At 37.4% G+C, this 21,747-nt stretch overlaps 1 protein-coding gene across 2 annotated transcripts; it reads right to left on the bottom strand.

Annotated features, from left to right (window-relative positions):
• Positions 1-1,780: 1,780 nt before the first annotated feature.
• Positions 1,781-20,037, bottom strand: LOC111396712. Of its 2 annotated transcripts, XM_023023188.1 has the most exons (5): positions 18,796-20,037; positions 17,848-17,886; positions 17,592-17,754; positions 17,456-17,493; positions 1,781-3,292 (listed from the first exon to the last, which is right to left on the bottom strand). In XM_023023188.1, the coding sequence occupies exon 5, from the start codon at positions 2,595-2,597 to the stop codon at positions 1,944-1,946; it is 654 nt and encodes a 217-aa protein (XP_022878956.1). In that variant the 5' UTR covers positions 2,598-3,292; positions 17,456-17,493; positions 17,592-17,754; positions 17,848-17,886; positions 18,796-20,037; the 3' UTR covers positions 1,781-1,943. The 2 variants fall into 2 exon arrangements, with proteins under 2 accessions (XP_022878956.1, XP_022878955.1); XM_023023187.1 differs by having other exon boundaries at positions 17,848-20,037.
• Positions 20,038-21,747: the final 1,710 nt, after the last annotated feature.

Below are 21,747 nucleotides of genomic sequence, written 5' to 3'. Positions count from 1 at the left end.
GTCCCTGAACTTCATTTTCTCTTTTCTTGATCTCTTTTCTTTCTTTCGTTCCTTCCATCATCAAATATTGACTCCTAATTGATGTTTGGGTCAATCAATTCCTTGATCACTTGCTCGGCTCATCTTTTGATTAATTGCAAGTTAGTCCTTCATCTTTCACTTTTCTTCAATTCAGTCTAATATTACTTCTTTCTTCCTCCGATCATCTTGTATCGTCCTCAAGCTCATACTTGGCATATTTTCATTCTCGTTCTGCACTTTAGCTCAACTTTCCAATATTTTCACCTTAGGTTCCCGAACTATCGCTTTGTTCCGTTTTGGTCCTTTTTCGGCTCTTTTCTTCTGAATTCTATCTTTTCCATAGAAACACCTACATTGCATGAATTTAACCAGATTAAGTCACAATTCAACTACTTTGTCCATATTTAAGTCATGTTTGTGAGCTAAATAAGTGTGTAAAAATACACTTATCAAATCCCCCAAACTTAAACTATTGTTTGTCCTCAAACAATGTAGTGACTTAATGCTAAACAAACATGGCTTAATAGCTTGCCGTGTCTCAGGATTGGAACTTAGTAATAATAATAGAAACAATATCAAAAGTGCGAGAATTGAATCAACCTTTACTCATCAAATGCAATACTCAACGTGTGTGTGTGAACTCATGCCAGCGTATCAAGCTTATGATTAGTTTATTCCCGACCCATAGTGGTCAAATTTATCCTTACATCACTCGAGAGATACACAACTCCAAATGTATTATTTTCACTCAATTACTCTAGGGTGCATTCTAAGGTTAAAAGTTTAAACAATTTTAATCCTTACCCGCTCTTAATTTGGATAGATTTTACCATTACAAGTTCACATATCAACAAGTAGAGACTCTCCTTATTTTGATTGCTTCAACCTTTAGGATTAAACTAAGCTACTTGCCTCGCATCAAAGTTATAGCTCTATCAACCAAATGTCCAACAAGGGCTTTTTTTTTTGTCATCTTCTCATTTGCTTTCTATATAACCCATGTAAAGAACTTTAGGCGATGACTCCCAAACCAGTTGGCTTTAGGACATTAGGTTTTAAAGCCTTGCAATCTTATTCACTCGAGTTATAAAGGCTCGATAAGATGACTTTTTATCAATTTCTCCCTTTTCTTGCTTTCTATATGACCCTTGTAACGAGCTTTAGGCCGATGAGTCCCATACCAGTTGGCTTTAGGCATCAGGTTTTAAACCCTTACAGACTTACTTGCTCGAGTCATAAAGGCTTTTGAGAGAAGTGATGATTTTCCAATTTTTATTTTATGCCACTTCTTTGTTTTTCTAGACATTTGACTTCCGAAACCATCCTCAACTTAAAGCTTTCACCTATTTCTCACCTTTCGGGTCTAAACAATCCACACAGTATAATTTCATGCACGGAGCCCCCACTTATCTCCATATTTCCCTATAATGGCTTAACCATCTCCAAACTATCTCAAAGTGGCATTACGGGTTAATGTTATAGAGGGTTATTCTAGGTTTCTCCTAATTTATTCTAGAATTCCAATCAATAACTTAACACGTGATGCATGAGTAGCATGCAAAAGAATGTCAAGCAATGCATCAACAAGTATTAGCAAATTAAATCCTGCACTAAATCCAAAGTTTCTAGTTTATATATGTCCAATAATCACATTATAGCCGGCAAGGCTACCAAACCCACACAAGCATGCAAAAGTTCATCAAGACTCACTCATCAAGCATGCGTCATGCAAAAACTTGTCAAAATTAACGATGGATTGTGAATATGCAAAACAATTACATGCTGAATATTTGTTTGAAATTATGCTACAATCTCCCAAACTTATACAATACATTGTCCTCAATGTAAAATGTAAAGTTAAAATGACAGAATTTAAAACATGGACACAACTTGGCAATAAGAGATTAACAAAACTCCCCTGATCAATTTGATGGCTGTGGTGTGAAGCTAGGACCCGCAGCATCATCTTTAGGAGGAGATGGGAGGCGAGATAGGAGTTGTCTCAGCAACTCGCACTGTTGTGCTTGCTCGGCCTGAATGGCTTGAAGCCTACTTTCCATACTTCCCAAACGATCCCAAGTTTCGTTCATACGCCACTGTATGCCATCCATTCTCCCAGCGTACATGTTGAACCTACCGTTCATAGTCTCTACTTTCCTTCTTGCAGTCGTGGCTTCATTCATAGCGCCTTTTGTGTAGTCTTGGGAGAAATAGAGGTCTCTCTGCACTTTTTCAATAGTGGTGGTCATCGTCTCGAACCTCTGCTGGAGATTTTGTATATCCCTGCTAGTTCTTGTGGCGGTGGCAAATATCTGCCGAAGTAGCTGCGAATCCATTTCAGCTGGTTGTGGCGGGGCTTGTGGCAGGTGTATATTTTCAGCTGCTTGTCCTTCTCCCTGCTCATTATGTCTTTGCTGCTCAAGTCGGTCTTGTTCTCTCTTTCTCATCCTAGCTCGTTCCTGAGCTTCAAATGTTGCGCGCTTTATCAGTGGGCTTAATTTCCCAGGCATCTCCCCTGCCTCAACTGTAACACCGACGGCGAGACATATCCCGCTAATCAGACTAGGGAAGATCATCGAAGACCGCCTATCTCCCAGGTCCCCAAATTCTATATCTGGTCATAGATAAGAGTAGCTAAATCAACTTTACATCCCCGGACTAAATGATATATGAACCCAGCAGTTTGATCCGTGAAAGTTGTCCGATGCGATGTGGGTTCGATATTATAGCACATGAAGACCTAGAGGATAGCTATGGAGGGAGTAAGCTCAATTTGATACCACTCTGCTGTGGGTAGGGCCCAAGCATTTTCTCTTCCCAAGAGAACCTCCGCCACTTCATTCCAATTGAATTGAGTGGGAATCGGGAACACATTAAGATTGTAGAAGTCATGGATGATCGCTGGGGAGAACATTATCCACTTACCTCGAACCCACGTCTAGTATAAGTGTTCAGAATCCGAAATCTCAATTTCACTATTGAGGTTTGCATAAAATTCGCGGACTGTACTTTCATAAACCGGGTGTGGCTTTTCTATAATCTTATCCCATCCACAGATTTGTATCAGATGTGTCAACTCAAAACCACGGAAGTCCTCTAACTGGACCTGTCTCTTTGGTATCATGCCCCAATGGCATATTATGTTCTCGTATCGAGCTAATATTCTGCAGTTTGGGATCTTCGTACACCTCCTATTAGCTCTCTGGTGCGGGCTGTACCGGAGGAGGAACCGACGTTGTCTTTTCCCTTTTAGGTTCTCTTCGGCGGCATCCTACAAAAGTAAGGAACAAAGTGTATCAAGTTCTTGAAATAAGAAAACGATAAAGAAAATCATTGACATGCAAGAATTTCCCAAACTTTCTTCAAAATGTGTGCAATATTCAACATATGAAAGTCAATGTAACATCAATATTGCATTAATGAGAAAAACTCAAAACTATGGCTCTAACATGCACTTTTTGAAAATTCGACCCATGACTAAGTGACCATCTTCAGCCCCGAGTATCATCGAAAAATATTGAAATTTCCCCGAACAAGGTCCGGACATATGAAAGTACTCATTGTGGTCTAGCATATATCCAAATTTTACTACAATCGGAGGTCGTTTGGTTAAGAAAATACATGGACGAAGTTAGTGACGTGAGTTGACATGGCTTAGCAATTATGTGTTTATGTGCAACAATATGTGAGGCGAATGTGTTCTAATGAAATTCCATGAGATTTTTCGTCTATTACGACTCACAATAATAATGTAAATCATCACACAAATGAAAAGTCCAAAATTTCAAATCATATGTCTCATTGACATTTAATTAAATACGTTGTGCATTGGGAATTCCTTACACATTGTTATTGATCTACACTTAGAGCTAATCCACAAATCACAACTCAATCTCAATTCAACACTCAACCAATTCGAAAAGTTCATAAAATCAAAGAAGTACTTCAATCTTTGCATAGAAAGTTAAATTTCTTACCTTGAGAGCTTTGTGTGGGATGAAAGTGGAGATTTTGCTTCAATGTTCTTGATATTAATGCCAATGAAGAGTATAATGTGGTGCTTGGATGAAGAGTGTATGCTTGTATGATTTATTGTGCTCGTGTGAAGGTGGATTGGGGGGGGGGGAATGGGAGTGTTCGTATGAAGGTGGATTGGGGGGAAATGGGATGGGTTTTGCAAGTGACGGGTTTAAAACCCGTCACTTATACACCACGCAGCCGCATGGTGTAGTTGGGGGCCTTTTTTTTGTTTCGGTATGGGTCCATGCGACCACATGGACCCTTGTCCATGCGGCCGCATGGACAAAGCAAAATTTTTTATTATTATTATTATTATATAACTGAGGCAAACTTACAATTATAATCCCAATCACAACTTGAAATTTAAAAATCCCCCGAAATTGGTTTTTAATTTCAAAATTGACTCGACTCGCCATATTCCGAAAAAAAAAACTGACTTGAAAGGGAATATGCTTATCGAAAACTTTGCACCAGAACCAATTCTTTACAAAAATTTTTGAAAGGCATCTCGAAAAATAAAATAAAACGAACGACTTTGAACCTCGAAATGCATTACTTCACACTCAAACACCCAAAACACTTTATTTAGCCCCGACTCATGCAACTATAAGCGTGTAATGCCTAGACTATCATGCGTAAATGATCGATGACCTTGTAAAACATACGAAATTTAAAAAATTTCATAAACTAATGCAATAAAATAAATTGAAGGATACAGTGGGTTGCCTCCCACCCAGCGCTAGTTTATAGTCGATAGGTTGACTTTCCTGTGTCTTCTTCACGTTGGGTTGCTGAGTTGCACAGTGGACTTCTGCTTAGGGAAGTTACAGCCCCAATAATATTTTAATCTTTGCCCATTAACGATGAATGTGCATTTGGTCTCGTGACTCACTTCAATATCCCCATATTGCATCACCTTAGTTATGGTATAGGGACCCGACCACCTTGTTCTTAGCTTTCCTGGGAAGAGTTTGAGTTTAGAATTGTACAATAACACTTTCTGGCCAACTTCAAACTCTCGCCTCTGAATGTGTAAATCATGCCATCTCTTGGTGCCCTCCTTGATCAACTTTGAGTTCTCGTAAGCTTCCATTCTCAGCTCGTCCAATTCATTAAGTTGCAGCGTCATTTTTCACTAGCAACCTTGAGATTCATATTCAACTGTTTCATAGCCCAATATGCTCGGTGCTCCAACTCCAATGGTAGATGACACGCTTTCCCAAAAACCAGGCGGTATGGAGACATTCCTATTGGTGTCTTAAATGCTATTCTGTAAGCCCACAGTGCATCGTCCAACTTCTTAGACCAATCTTTTCGGGATGAGTTCACTGTAACGTCCAATATTCTCTTTAACTGCCTGTTCGAAACTTCAACTTGCCAATTGGTTTGTGGATGATATGGAGTTGCTACTTTATTTTTCACCCCATATTTGTTCAACAGTTGCTCTAATTGACGATTTATGAAGTGTTTGCCTCCATCACTTATTATCGCCCTCGGTGTACCATATCTTGTAAATATGTGCTTCTTCAAGAACTCTATTAGCACTTTTGCGTCGTTGGTAGGCAATGCAACAGTTTCCACCCACTTAGAGACATAGTCAACGGCCACCAAGATACATTAATTTGAGTACGATGGGGGAAAAGGTCCCATGAAGTTTATTCGCCATACATCAAATATTTCAACCTCCAAGATGTAGTTTAGTGGCATCTCATTTCTTCTTGAGATATTTCAGGTTCGTTGGCATCTATCGCATCTCTTCACATACTCGAATGTGTCTCTGAATAAAGTAGACCAATAGAAACCCGACTGTAGGATCTTTACAGCAGTCTTTGAAGCTCCAAAATGCCCAGCATATACATAAGAGTGACAATGTTCTAGAATCTCCGGTACTTCATCTTCAGGAATGCATCTTCTGACTATTTGATATGAGCCTCTTCTATAGAGAATGGGATCCTCCCAAAATTAATACTTCAGCTCCGTGAAGAACTTCTTTCTTTGATGGCTAGAATACTCAGGTGGAGGAATGGACTTAGCAAGGTAGTTAACAATATCAGTGTACCATGGGACTTTTTCTATTCCAAAAATTTGCTCATCTAGAAAGATTTCATTGATATCAACTAACATCTCAGGTTCATCCCGTTCCAATCTTGATAGGTGGTCGGCTACCACATTTTCACTGCCCTTCTTATCCTTGATCTCAATATCGAACTCTTGTAACAACAATATCCAGCGGATCAATCTCGGCTTAGCATCCTTCTTTGTCATAAGGTACTTCAGAGCGGCATGATCTGTGTAGATGATGACCTTAGACCCAACAAGATACGATCTGAACTTGTCGAATGCATAAACCACAGCTAGCAATTCCTTCTCGGTTGTCGCATAGTTGATTTGGGTGTCGTTCAAAGTTCTGCTTGCATAGTATATCACATGAAATATTTTATTCTTTCTTTATCCCAATATCGCACCAACTGCATGATCACTCGCATCGCACATTAGCTCAAAGGGCAAATCCTAATCAGGTGACACAATCACAGATGCTGTTGTTAGTTTTTGCTTCAAAGTATTGAACGCTATCAAACATTCCTCATTAAACTCAAAAGATACCTCTTTCATTAGCAAGTTTCACAGAGGCTTGGTGATTTTGGAGAAGTGCTTTATGAACCTCTTGTAAAACCCTACATGCCCAAGGAAGCTTTGAACTCCTTTTACTGATGTAGGTGGTGGTAGTTTCTCAATAACCTGAATTTTCGCCTTATCCAACTCTATCCCCTTTGCCGATACTCTGTGTCCCAAGACTATTCCCTCTTGAACTATGAAATGACATTTCTCCCAGTTCAATACTAAGTTCGTTTCTCTGCATCTTTTCAAAACCAAGTTTAAGTGCTCCAAACACTCATCAAATGAGGTCCCAAAGATCAAGAAGTCATCCATAAAGATTTCAATGAATTTCTCCACCATATCTGAGAAAATTGCCATCATGCATCGCTGAAATGTGGCAGGAGCATTGCAAAGTCCAAATGGCATTCTTCGGTATGTAAAGGTAAAATAGGGGCATGTCAAGGTGGTCTTCTCCTGATCATCCGGTGCCACTGGTATCTGATTATAACCCGAATACCCATCCAAAAAACAGTAGTGGGAATGGCCTGTCAATCTCTCCAACATCTGATCTATAAATGGAAGAGGGAAGTGATCTTTCCTTGTAGTGGTATTTAGTTTACGAAAATCAATGCAAAATCTCCACCTTATTACCGTCCTTGTCGGAATCAACTCATTCTTTTCATTCTAAACCACTGTAATTCCTCCTTTTTTGGGCACAACTTGCACTGGACTAGTCCATTTACTATCTGATATCGAGTAGATTATTCCAGCATCCAAAAGTTTGATCACCTCAGCTCTTACCACTTCCTTCATATTTGGGTTTAGCCTCTTTTGACTTTCCACTGTTGGTCAAAAATTCTCCTCCATGAGAATTTTATGCATACATAAGGAAGGGCTGATCCCTTTGATATCTGCTGTGGTCTACCCAATTGCTTGCTTGTTATCTCTAAGCACCCTAAGCAGTTTTTCCTCCTCCACTTTACGAACCATGTTTGAAATTATCATTGGAAGTGTATTAGACTCCCCCAAATATGCATATCTTAGGTGTGGGGGCAGTTACTTAAGTTCCAACTTTGGTGGCTTCAGAATAGATGGCTGTGATTTCTCAGGCCCTGTCCCAAGCTCCTAAAAGTATCGTTTCTGCATGTAAGGTGAGTTGGACTCCAAAAATCTTGCACACATTTCTATGTCCACAGAATCAGATTTTGTGGATTGAGAATGTGCAATGTAGGCCTCCAATGCATCTGATGGATTTTGCAGTGTAAACGACTCTTCAATCATTTTATCAATCATGTCAACCCTGAAACAGCTATCAGTCTCTATTGGTAGTTTCATAGCCTTGAAGACATTGAATGAAACCTGTTCTTCTCCCAATCTCAGAATCAACTGCCCATTTTGAACGTCGATCAAAGCTCTGCCTGTGGCCAAGAATGGTCTGCCCAGTATTAAAGGAACATCTTTATCTTCTTCCATATCCAGAATCAGAAAATCTGCTGGGAATATGAACTTCTCCACTTTAACCAATACGTCTTCAATTATTCCTTGTGGATGTGTCAATGATCTGTCAGCCAGCTGTAAGGTCACCGTGGTAGCTTTAGCTTCTCCTAATCCCAATTTCCTGAAAACAGACAATGGCATTAAGTTAATACATGCACCAAGATCACATAAAGCTTTATCAAAATAAACTTCACCAATGGTACAAGGGACAGTGAAACTCCCTGGATATTTCAATTTTGGCGAGAGCTTTCTTTGAATCCTGGCACTGCACTCCTCTGTTAGTATAACTGTCTCGTGATCTCCTAGCTTCCTTTTGTTTGATAGGATGTCTTTCAGAAATTTTGCATAGCTAGGCATTTGAACTAGTGCTTCAGCGAATAGGATGTTGATATGGAGCTTCTTGAAGACTTCGAGAAACTTCTTGTATTGCTGCTCCATCTTTTGCTTTTTCAGCCTCTGTGGAAACGGTATGGGTGGTTCATATGGGTTCACAGTTGCAGTGTTTTTATCCCTTGAGTTTCCTTTATTTGCTCTCGATGTTGGCTCTTTTGTCTGCTCTTCTTGCTCCAAAGTCTCTTCTACTTCAGGAGACATCTCTTCTCTGTTTGCCTCGGGGTTATTCACTTATCTCTCAGGTAATTGCACTCCACTTCTCGTTATTATAGCCTTTGCATGCTCTTTCGGATTGACTTTTGTGTTACTTGGCAAGCTGCCTGGTGCTCTACCTGTTAATGCAATTGCCATCTGTCCCATATGAGTTTCCAAATTCTTGATGGCTGCATTCTGGTCCTCAAGAGTGGCTTATATCTTTTTTATGAATTGGTTGTTCGCCTCCATATATTGGTTGGTCTGTTCCATGAATTTGCCGAACATTTCGTCCAATTGATGCTTCTTCTCTTGCTGTTGATATTGTCCCTGTGGCCTATTCTGATTTTGGTTGCTCCAAGAAAAGTTGGGGTGCTTTTTCCAGCTTGGGTTGTAGGTCTCTCCATACGTGTTATTCTGCTGGCATTGTCCCCATTGAGCAAAATCTGCTTGCTCTTTTCCTTGTGCCAAAATTGGACATTCTGCTATCACATGCTCAGCTCCACATTCCTCACAATTTGTCTTCTTTGTCTGCACTGTGTTAGCTGATTGAGTAATGTTTTCCACCTTGTGAAATAAGGAATCAATCTTAGCGGATAACACTGAATATACATCCACTTCATAAACTCCTGGTGTCTTCTTTGGTACTGCTCGTTCCATGGTCCACATTGCTGAGATCGTAGCCATTGTCTTATATAACTTCAATGCTTCGTCAATTATTTTCGTGGACAATGACCCATTAGCTGAAGAGTCGACCATGCTCTTGAAAGCTGGAAGTAGCCCCGCATAGAAATATTGGACCTGAAGTCCCTTGCTAATCCCGTGGTGTGGACACTTCCTTAGTAGATTTTTGAATATGTTCCAAGCCTCATCGACAGATTCACCTTGCCTAAAGATAGATATGTCGTGCTTTAGCTTTGCTATCTTGGCCGATGGGAAGAACTTAGTACAGAACTTCTGAGTTAGGTCATTCCAGGTAGTAACGCTGGCTACCGGCTGAGAATCAAGCCATTCAATCGCCTTGTCCCGCAAAGTATGTGGAAACAGTCTTAATCTTATGGCGTCGTCAGAGATTCCTTGATATCTGAAGTGCTGGCACATCTCTAAGAAACGCGAGACATGCGTGTGCGGATTCTCTTCAATTCTTCCATAAAACTGATATCCGTTCTGGAACAGTTGTATCACATTTGTCTTCAACTGGAAATTTGGCTTCCCGAACAGTGGATATACAATACTGGACTGGCTTTGAATGATTTGAGGGGTCATGAACTCTCCAACGAGCATGTTTCCTTCATCTTCTTCCCCTCTTTCATTGGCTTGTACAACAGGATTGTGTTGTACATTCTCCATCTGATTTCTCGCTGCTCTGTTTTCTCTCTGCCTTCTTCTTAAGCTTCGTTCGATCTCTGGATCGGCTGGGAGTAGATCTCCTTCAGCAGATCTTGGCATGCACTTCCGCAAGAGAATTCAATTTAAACACTTAAAGAACTAAAATAAGCTGTTAAGTAATAAAATTAAATAAGCAATAAAATAAAATGAACTAAAATAAAATTAACAGTAAAAAGTTCGAATTAGTGCTAAATTGAATAAAATTAAACGAATACTCAATCCACGACAACGGCGCCAAAAACTTGTTCACGAAATAATTCTTTCGATTTAAAACTACCGCAAGTGTACGGATCGTGACAAGTAATAAAATGAATTTTTAAAAGTCCGAATATCGTCTCACAGTCAACATGTAATAAATGTTGGTAAAATATTAAGGGTAAAGGTCAAAACATGCTGCAAAAATAAGGATATAAGCATAGACAATAGGCAAAAAAAACCATTGCAAAAAATTTGTTAGGAACATTCAGAAAACGTTGTAAAAAAGTTCTTAGCAGCATTCAAAAGTCGTAAAAACGTTATTAACAACATTGAAAAAACGTTGTTGTATCCTTGTACTTTACAGCAATATCTAAATCTGCAAAATACATCCGAGTGTTGCAAAAGGCCTTAGGCAACTTTTTTAAACGTCGCAAAAAATTGTTTTTGTTATAGTGGGAGAGTAGTGTGTATATGTTACGTAACAATCCAAAGATCTAACCAAGTTTATAATTTCACACTAGAACTGTTAAACAAGAAAAAAAATTTGAAAATACCAATAAAATATATACAAGAAAGCATAAAAGTTAAAGTGAAAAGAAATACACATCAGTATTAAAGTCAAAGATGTAAGTTAGATAATTTATAGAGGGTATTGAACTACAAGGGTGTAGAATTAGGGATGATTGAACAAAAGAAAAAATGATCGTTAAATAAAAATCGAAAAGGTATAAAAAAATAAAAAATAAAAAAAAATTGAGGCACGGATAGAAAATGGAGAGAAAAACGAAGAGTCTACCTGAAACGAGAAAAAAGGAAAAAATAAAAAAATAAAATGTCACGAATGTATTAAAAAAACTTTTTACGCTTTGATAAATATAATTTTTTAATGAATTATTTTATACATTTAATACATGTAAATTTTTTTTTCTATGGGGCCCCTCATCAAGGTAGAGCCTCAGACAATCACCTACCTTCTCTATAGTCATGGGGGCCCATGCAATCTAGATCAAATGCCGAAACTATCTTTAAAAGCTTGGAGTACGAATACTATAAATCAACTAAAAGGAAAATCACCTTAGAAAGGGTTTCAATACTTGTATAGGATTGACAAACAACAACACAAACTAATTTGTGTATTTTCGAATAATTGGTGAAGTTACACAGGTAGAACGTGAATATTGATTTGTCAAATATTAGAGATGAAGGACCTATGACATTTAGTGAGAGATTGAGCTAAATGATAATTCGACCAAAGAAGACTGTGAACCCTTGGAGTTGATAATCAATTATATTTCCAGCTTACGAAAACAATTAGCAACTTATTCTCTTTTTATGTCTTAAAGTTTAATTTTTGAAAAGGTTATCAGTTGCCCATCATAGATAGATATTCCAATGGTGAGAAAATGGTAAAGTGGTATGACAAGAACGACAGATGGCATATACCGAACAGCAACAAGCTTATCAAGAAAATTCAATTACTCGACAACCCAATATTTTTCACTAGATTCATGTAGAAGATGATTCTAGAGGAAGAAAGAAATGATGGTTTCACACATCCATCAAAGGAGTAGAATGCTAAACAACGATAATGTATATTATGATCCTCATGTAGTGGTAATTGATTTATATAATATAAATACAGATTTTGCTAAACAACGATAATGTATATTATGATCCTCACAGAATCCACTCTTTGGCAGCGTTGCAATGACATGGTTCTTATGTGGATCCTCAATTCACTCTCTGCAGATCTAGCCACCAGCGTGGTATATATGAAAATAGCCAAAGATGTGAGGGATGATCTTCGAGAACGTTTTTCCCAACAAAACTTGTCTCGCCTCTTTGAAATCCAACGTGATCTCGCATGCCTTACACAAAACCAACAGCCCATCAATGTGTACTTTACCAAACTCAAGATTTTGTGGGATTAGATGGATTCTTACCAAATCGTCACATCGTGTTCTTACGGTGCTATGAAGTCCATCTGTGAACAAGCTGAGAGAACCAAGGTGCTGCAGATTTTAACGGGACTGGATAATTTTTATTTTACTATTCGTGGACAAATATTGTAGATTCAACCCTTGCCTTTTATTCGATCTGTTTATTCCATGTTGATATAAGAAGAAAAACAAAGAGGGATGGCTGCTAGGGCTGACCTCATTGAACCTGCAGCTATGGTTGTTCAAACAGCTCCTGGAAATAGCAATAGCCGAGGAAAAAGATGACCAGTTGAGAAAAAACCACCACCACATTGCTCACATTGTAATAATGACTACCATACCATTGATACATGCTGAAAACTTAATGGCTATCCACCAGGACACCGTCTTCATGGAAAATTTCTAGCTACTTCTGGTGATTCCAGTTGTCCTAGTAGACTTGAAAAGAAAGGGAGCAGAATATCATCAATCAACAGCGTAACAACAGACTCTTCTTCGCCCATCCTTACTGCAGACCAGTTTCAACAACTTTTATCTATGATGATTCAAAAATTGGGCCTTGATTCTAAGGCCAATGTTGATGGTGGAATTCCTTCTCTTCAATGGGTTATAGACAGTGGTGCTACTGACCATGTATCTAATCTCCCATTAACTAATTCCACTACAAATCCGTCTCTACCGCCAATTGCGTTGCCTGATGGGACTCGAGTCCCCATCAATTCTGTTGGGACCTACAATTTTGGCACCAAAATTTCCCTTTACAATGTTCTTGGGATATCTTCCTTTTTGATCAATTTAATTTTCGTTAGTCGTATTACTCGATCATTGGGATGTTCAGTAATATTTTATCTTGATTTCTGTATTCTACAGAACCTGGAGACGAGGATGATGATTGCTTGGGGACGACAACGTAATGGACTCTATTGTTTGGTGGACTCCAAGCAATAGATGTCAAATACAACTACTTCCTCTCCAAAGGCATTATCCATCACATGGCATCGCGGACTTCGCCACCCTTTCACCTTTGTGCCTGCAAAGGTTAGCTAAGAATCTTCCTGAATTTTCTTATTCTTCAAATAAACCTTGTGACATTTGCCCTTTGGCAAAACAAACTCAATTGTCTTTTGCATTAAGTCGTATTAATACTAAGCGTGCTTTTGTACTTATACATTATGATATTTGGGGACCCCATAGAATACCATCCCGTTCTGGTGCTCGTTACTTTCTTACTATTGTTGATGATTTTACGAGCTACACTTGGGTCTATCCAATGCACCATAAATCAAACACGCAAGCATTTCTCAAGTCCTTTATTGTTTATACTGAAACATAATTCCACCAGAAAGTTAAAACAATTAGAACCGATATATGCATAATTTCTATAGTGATCATAGCATTATTTTTCAACGTTCCTGCGTCTCTACCCCTTAACAAAACGGGGTAGTAGAACGTAAACATAGACACATTCTTCAAACTGCGCGAGCTTTGATTTTCAATCTCATATGTCATTGAATTTTTGGGATGAGTGTGTACTCACATCTGTCTATATCATTATCCCACTCCACTCTTATGAGGCCTCACGCCTTATGAGAAATTATTTGGCCATGCTCCCTAATATACTCATCTTAGTACTTTTCATTGCTTGACCTATGCCACTAATCTTTACCCACAACACAAATTTGATGTTCGAGCAAGAAAATGTTTTTTATTGGGTGCCCTTTTGGGCAAAAAGCATATAAGTTATATGACCTTAATTCAAAGATCATTTTTACAAGTCAAGATGTCACATTTCATGAAAACATTTTTCCTTACTAGAAGCTACAACTCAGCTTTGACAATATAAACAATACCGATGTTAATCCAACACCCGTTACTCCAACAGATATTGAACCAACACTTATCACAGAAATAAATATTGAGTTAGCGCCAATACAAATTCGATCCAACCCTCACATATAGATAAGTGAACCTGAGCCTACCATTGTCGACAAAATTGAACTGGAATCAACCACTCTAGATGGTGTTGCCAATCTAGAACAACACAATGACATCACCCTACCTGATGAACCTGTTTCTTCCTTACGACATTTTGATCGCAATCGAGTACCACCAGCTAAGCTCCGTGATTATATTTGTCCTACCATTAGGTCGTTCCCTACATGTTCCTCGATCTCTAGTCCTAATACAAGGTATCCCCTTTCCAATTACTTGACATATCAAGGACTCTCTCAACCATATCAATTTTTTATTGCAAAATTATCTTCTGCTTTGGAACCCGACAATTATGCAGAGGCCTCTAAATATTCTGAATGGTGTCAGGCCATGAATGAGAATCTCCAAGCTCTTGAGACAAATGACACATGGACACTATGTCCTTTACCAACAGGCAAGGTACCAATTGGATGTAGGTGGGTCTACAAAATTAAACGAAAATCTGATGGGAGTATCGAGCGTTACAAAGCTCATTTGGTTGCTAAGGGCTATACTCAATTGGAAGGAATTGACTACCATGACACCTTTTCTCCAACCGCTAAACTTGTTACTTTCCGATGTTTACTTTCACTCGCTGCTGCTCACTCATGGTCTCTTCATCAACTCGATGTTCATAATGCCTTCCTTCATTACACACTTATTTAGCTCACAAACATGACTTAAATATGGACAAAGTAATTGAATTGTGACTTAATCTCGTTAAATTCATGCAATGTAGGTGTTTCTATGGAAAAGATAGAATTTAGAAGAAAAGAGCTGAAAAGGACCAAAACGGAACAATGTGATAGTTCGGGGACCAAAGGTAAAAATATTGGAAAGTTAAGATAAAGTGCAGAACGAGAATGAAAATATGCCAAGTATGAGCTTGAGGACGATACAAGATGATCGGAGGAAGAAAGAAGTAATATTGGATTGAATTGAAGAAAAGTGAAAGATGAAGGACTAAATTGCAATTAATCCAAAGATAAGCCGAGCAAGTGATCAAGGAATTGATTGACCCAAACGTCAATCAGGAGTCAATATTTGATGATGGAACAAAGGAAAGAAAGAAAAGAGATTAAGAAAAGAGAAAACGAAGTTCAGGGACCAAAACAGCAAAGTTAAAAATTACAACCTTTCAGCCGCACAGAACTGTGCCATGCGGCCGCACAGAAGGTTGCAGTGATTCCATGAGCTATTTCACTTGAACCATGCGGCCGCATGGCTATAAAGAACAAAAAAAATTCTGAACTTGCATTTTTTATTGAAATTCTTTCGGGGCTCCGTGAGGACATAATATAAAAGCCAAAATTCATCAGAAATAGGGTAGAACGTCTAGAGAGAAGAAAATTACAACTTTTGGAGGCAAGAAACACGATCTTGAAGTCGATTCCACAATAATTCAAGCGGGCTTTCAATGCTTCATTCAAGATTTCAAGATATTTTCATATGGGTGCTATTCTTTCAATTTATTAATTTCGTTTTTTATTCTGTAATTATGAATATTCGAGGCTAGATTTTCAATTCACTAGGTGATCGATGAACCATTGTTTGTTATTTTAAGTCCATATTTTATGATTTTAATATAAAAACTCCTTTGGACAATTTGGTTGGTTTATATGCATTGATTTTCTTCCACAATTAGTGGCCAATGATTGTGTGAGTGTTGATGACTTATTTCTTACATTCGAGAGAAGTGGAATAGGGTCGATAAGATGTAAATCAACATAGGGTCCGATAGGGAATAGAGATATACCCTTATACTTTATGCAATTCTCTAATTGTTCACAAAACTACATGCATTCTTGTATATTTGCATCATCCATAGAGATATACGGTGGTGGTGTGCAGGTCTAATATATATTGAGAGAATATGTTGGATAGATTTAGTAACATTGAATTGGCAAATTTCCATCGGGTCATTGATTTTATGAAATTAGGGTTTTTATAGCTTCAATTGGAGATTCGTGATCCTAGTGACTTTATTTTGATTCATTTTCATAAATTAGCTTTTGAATTTGCATAATTTCATTTACTTGAGTGTTTGAGTCATTTAATTAGAGAAATTTCGAGATTAGGGTTCCTAATTGAGAAACTAAGGTTTTTGATTGAAATTAGGGCCTTTTGCATTTGGACCATATTTTCACTCAATTGACTCGGTTAAGGCTAGATTATATAGAATTGAACTACTCAATCTGTTGACGTTTTCTACCTTTTTGAAAAAAAAAAAAAAGAATTATTACAAATATTGTAATATTTATATATACTATTTTACGTATATAAATTTTAAGACTATTTCCAGCAGTATCTATACAAAGATCCAACCAATGTTTTTAGGTTTCTCACAAAGGCACCATTTTCCATAAAAAGAGAATCACCTTTCCATTACTCCTACCAGAATAAAAATTTTCAAAACAAAATACAAAATAAAAAATAAATAAAACAAATAAATCAAGAAAGCGAAATAAAAACCTAAAATTAATAAAATTTGGAAAGAAAAATACAAGCCAAACTCTCTCTTCCCACATGTCTACCATATTCTCTACAAGTGTGTGTCTACCATATTCTCTACAAGTGTGTGCATTAAGATTAGCACCTTTTGGTAAAATAAAACACCTTTCTTATCCGACGTTAGAGTTAAGTTGTCACTTCTATAATTGTTGTAGTTCTATTGTGAATTTATCTCTACACTACCAACTCGAGTTCTTCTGTGCCTTCAGTCCTATAAAATATAAGTATGGAACTATCAAGTTTATTTGAGTATCGTTGGCTGTCAAAAGAGAGTTTTTATGCTAAATATATAGGGGGTGAAACTATGATTTAAGCGAAGGCCTATACTTACGATTTTTTGTTAAATAGAGACATATTACCACTCAAGAAAGAAAATTACAGATTTGAGGGCTGGCAATTCATGAAATTTATCTTAAGAAAATCACTGCTCTTCCCACTCTTTTATAAACACATCAAATGGAGTCTTCTCCACCGTTATCTATGAAAAAACTATGCAATAATAAGAAAATTTCAAAAGAGTGGATAGAAAGTCATTTCCAGAGGCCATAGGCCATACTTTTAAAATGTGAGGAAAATTATATGGTATTTAGCCAGAGAACATCTAGTTCCATTCTCTTTCCCTAGATTTTTTCAACAAAAAGATAATATAAAGTGAATTAGAATAATACATTAAATTGAATTATTCCAAAATCTTAGTTCTATACAATCATCAAAGTGATACTTACTTGGCACGCATCCACAATTATGGAATCATCACGAGCAACTGCAAAGAATAAACTAGTTCAGCCAATGACAATGATAATGACAAAAGCCATAGAAGTTGCAGTTTAAGACAATGCTCGAAGGAAAATTTGCACTAACCGATTGCCACCTTTATCATGTCTTCCAAGTTGTTAAAGCACTTCCACTTCAATCATAGCTGCATCATGAACGATTTTGATGGCAACACTCCCAATTCAAGCAGATGAATCCGTCCTTTCTTACTTTAGGGATGTATTTTCACGCATCTTGATGTGTATTTTATCTGCAAATATATCACAGAAATACCACAATTAGAGAAAGCGATTTTATTAGCAAAATGATCTATATATCAAACAAGGAACATTAGTGGGTTCACCTTTCCAAAACCAGGTCATTCCAAAAACTTAATGGCAAGCTGAAAAACTTGAATTATATCAGATGAAAATATCAACAATTGTTGTACAGGCAAGTCGAACACATTTTCGACAATGTATTAAGCACGATTCATTCCATGTGTATATGTTAAAGTAAGTTAAAAGTTATGGGTCATGGAAAGGTGAAAATGAGATAGCAGTTGAAAAGGAAATTTTGCCTCCAAGCTCGAATATATAATGGCCACCTTTGTCATCTTCTTCCCTCGGTAGAGAACCATTTTGAGCCAAGCCCTTAACAAACCGATAACTAGCATAGTCTGTGCTTGAAGGTGCATAGCTTATTACATTCGCAATCTCTTGCCACAAAATCATCCTAGCTAAGCCTACACACAGGCATTTATTCATGTTTTTTCAAAAATCAAATATCATTAATTTTGTTTACCTCCTTGGCACCACCTTCGATACCCTTCCAAACACACTTCATCCATTGCATAGATAAAAACACCAAAACGTGGTTATCACAAAATAGATCATATGTGCATAGAATTAAATCTAAAAACCAAGAAAAATGCATCCCGACACAATTGAAAATCGTAAGAAATAACATGACTCACAAACCAATGAAAACAAAGCCCAAAGAAAAGCAGCCCAAAGAAAAGCCCTGTCATATCCATGATGCTTAACAAATTATAGTCCTGCTAATATCACGTTAACAAACCATTTACGTGTATAACTATGTCATGTGGGAAATAATTGGGGAAAAAGAATCAGCAAAACCAGAAATAGAGGAGGAGGAAGAAGGCAACAGGCTTAACTGATTTTGAATTCAAAAATGGTGTAGTGGCAACTTATCGAAACAGTGTCACTTACTTTGATTAATTGTAAAAAGCAAGAAACGTTTCTACATTTTACGAATTGAGAAACATGCTTCTTACTGGTATTATATCTACCTCCTTGTTCGAAGAAGGCAGTCGGTGTGTGTAATTGGATATTTTCAGTGCAATTGTTGAAATCATTCAAAAACTTTTCTCATCTCCCTTCTTCTTGTTTTGCCGTTCTCCCCTCCCCCTCCCCCTTTCTATTTTCTCTTTATTTGGTTACTATTTCAGCTGATTTCACTGGGAAATTTTCATTTCTGAGCTACGATTACAGTGAGGACCTAAGCTGAGTTCCGACTGTCACAAATTGGTATCAGAACAGGCACATATTACTGGGTAATTGATGGTCATGGATACAAGGTCTAAGGCAGTGGATGAACATATGAAGAGCTGGATCCGGAAATAGCTGATTTGGGTACAACTTTCAAATCTGTTACCAGCAGATTGGAGGCCAAATTGGAGTCCACAAATCAAAATCTCTAGGTATTTGTCTGTAGGCAAGAGAAATTTGAGGGTGCTATGTTGGACTTGAATCAGAAATATGAAAATTTAGTGGCCATGATGACCCAAAAGTCTTTAGATCTGAAAACAGAGCATAGAAACAAAGGGATCAAATGGTCGGTTGTTAATTGGAGGCCTGGGAGTATGATTTGCACACAAGGAGATAGTAGTAATGTGAATGATGCTCATGCTAGAGGTGAATTTAATGGAAATGGTAGACTCTAAAATTGATCTCCCTTTGTTTGAGGGAGAAGGACCTAGGGAATAGCTAAAGAAAGCTAGGAAATATTTCCTACTCCATCAAACTCCTGATGAACTTAGGTTGGACATTGTTGAGAAGTTCTTGGAAGGGAAAGCTTATATATGGTTTTATGGATTCATTGCAAACCATCCTTGGGTAGATTGGAGTTTATTTTCTGATGAGCTTCACTGGAGGTTTTTAGAAACTGCTGAGGAAGGAGTGGTCAAGACATTTAGCAAAATTAAACAACTGGGGCCAAATGAATATAAAAGGCTCTGAGTCTATAGAAGGATCAGGAGGTGAGGAAATGATGGAAATATCAGTTAGTGCTATAGCGTAAGGATGGAAGCTCGAAACCATTAAAGTACAAAGACAGAAGAGTGTCCATATTGATTGACAGTGGGAGCATCCACAGTTTTGTTGATGAAAAAGTAGCCAAGGATTTGAAATATGCCAATGATGGAACTAACCAGGTGTAGCCAATGGTGATTAACTGGAGACACTACAACAGAAACGCTCTTTCGCAACACTTAAAATACAGCTTTCATTGATTGAATGTTGCTAAAGGAGTATGGCAACATTCTAATAAGTGAATGTTGTGATTGGTTAATTTTATTGAGTTTTAGCAATATTTTTAAATGAATGTTGCAAATATTGCTTTTTGCAACGTGTGCCGAACGTTGTTAAAATATAATTCTATAACAACGTTTAGCGCCTGCTGCTGAAACATACTTTTGCAATGTTCTTTGAATGTTGTGAAAAGTTATTTTTTGCAAGTTTCTATTAAAAATCTTATTTTTTGCAACAAGATAAAGAAATTTCCTTTCACAATGTTCAATGGAAAAACGTTGCTAAAGGTCTCACTTTCTTTTGCCACGTGTATTGCGAAAAGTTTTTTCTCAATTATATGGGGGTACTTTTAAATTTGACATAGTCAAAAGACCTAAATTCCACTTTGACTTTCAAAATCATGAATATTATGACATTGGCCTCTTGTATGGTAAAAGACAAAGATGCCCTTAAAGGTTTTGTACAATTACAAAACAATATATTGTTGAAAGGACTTTACTACTCTTTTAGTTAATAATTGAAAACCAAACACTTCCCCACTTATAAAAACTTCAAAACGAGCTTCCAACACAGAAAAAACTCTCATCTTTTCATCTGCTTGAACCTCAAAATCTAGAAAAACTTTGAAACGTTGAACCCGAAATTTTTTTCATATCAATTACTTCAAATCGGTAAGTACATTTATGCATGTTTAATTTCGTTTTCAGTAAATTAGTATACGTTTGAATAGAGAAATTTTATGTCGACATAGTAGTTAGCATAAATCTTTTTTAACAGATCTTACCTATCAAAAAAAATTGAACAGATGTATAATATTTTTCTTTAGAACCGGAAAATAATTCGTGCACAAAAACAGCCAAACAGTCCGACTGTTTAACAGCCAAACAGCCGACTGTTCGGCCGTTAAACAGCCAATTAACACCGACTCTGCACTGATTTTTGTTAGCACTGATTTTTTCTTATAATGAATAAATGAAGTTGATTAAATCTATTTCTTCATGCAGATATGATAATCCCTGTCTGTTATTTCGGTGATTTCGAATTGAATAAAAATAATCGGTGGGAATGGAGATGAACGAGTGACAGATGTGGTTGTATTGCAATTTCCATAACAGATAGTACATCATACTTAGAAATGTACAACGATTTACAAAATAAGTTGAATGTCGATCAATCACAATACGATATGCAATTGAGATATCTATTCAACGGTTATGGAGATTCATCCATTCCGATTCCACCGGTAGTCATTACTAATGATGCTGAGTTGAATTATCTATTAGAATTGAATAAAATGTATCGGACTCCGACTGCTCTTGATGTGACTTTAGTTAAGAAGGATGTTATCGAAGGTGAACGCGAAGATTTAAATAGAGCGGATAATAATAATCGAGGTTTTTGGGAGACAGTGGAGATAGTTCCTGCGGATGATGTGGTTATTCTTGAGACAGTTGCTCCTGCTCGTGATGTCGCTGTTACGCATAGAATTTCGTCGACAGTTAAAGACAGTGAGAATATAAATGAGTTTACAAATGAGAATTTGATTGCTTTATCCCGACAGAGACATGAGATGGGTGGGAGCTTATAGGTTGGAACAAGTGGACCGTCCTCCAATTCTTCCCGTGTGGCTTCCGATGATGAGGACTTGCAGGTCGAGCAATTGTTTGAAACCAAGAAAGATTTGCAGGAAGTTGTGCACCGACTGGCATTAA

The sequence above is a fragment of the Olea europaea genome, chromosome 7 (assembly GCF_002742605.1).
Source record: "Olea europaea var. sylvestris chromosome 7, O_europaea_v1, whole genome shotgun sequence".
Classification (NCBI taxonomy): Eukaryota; Viridiplantae; Streptophyta; class Magnoliopsida; order Lamiales; family Oleaceae; genus Olea; species Olea europaea.
This window is presented reverse-complemented; position numbering and strand designations above follow the sequence as displayed.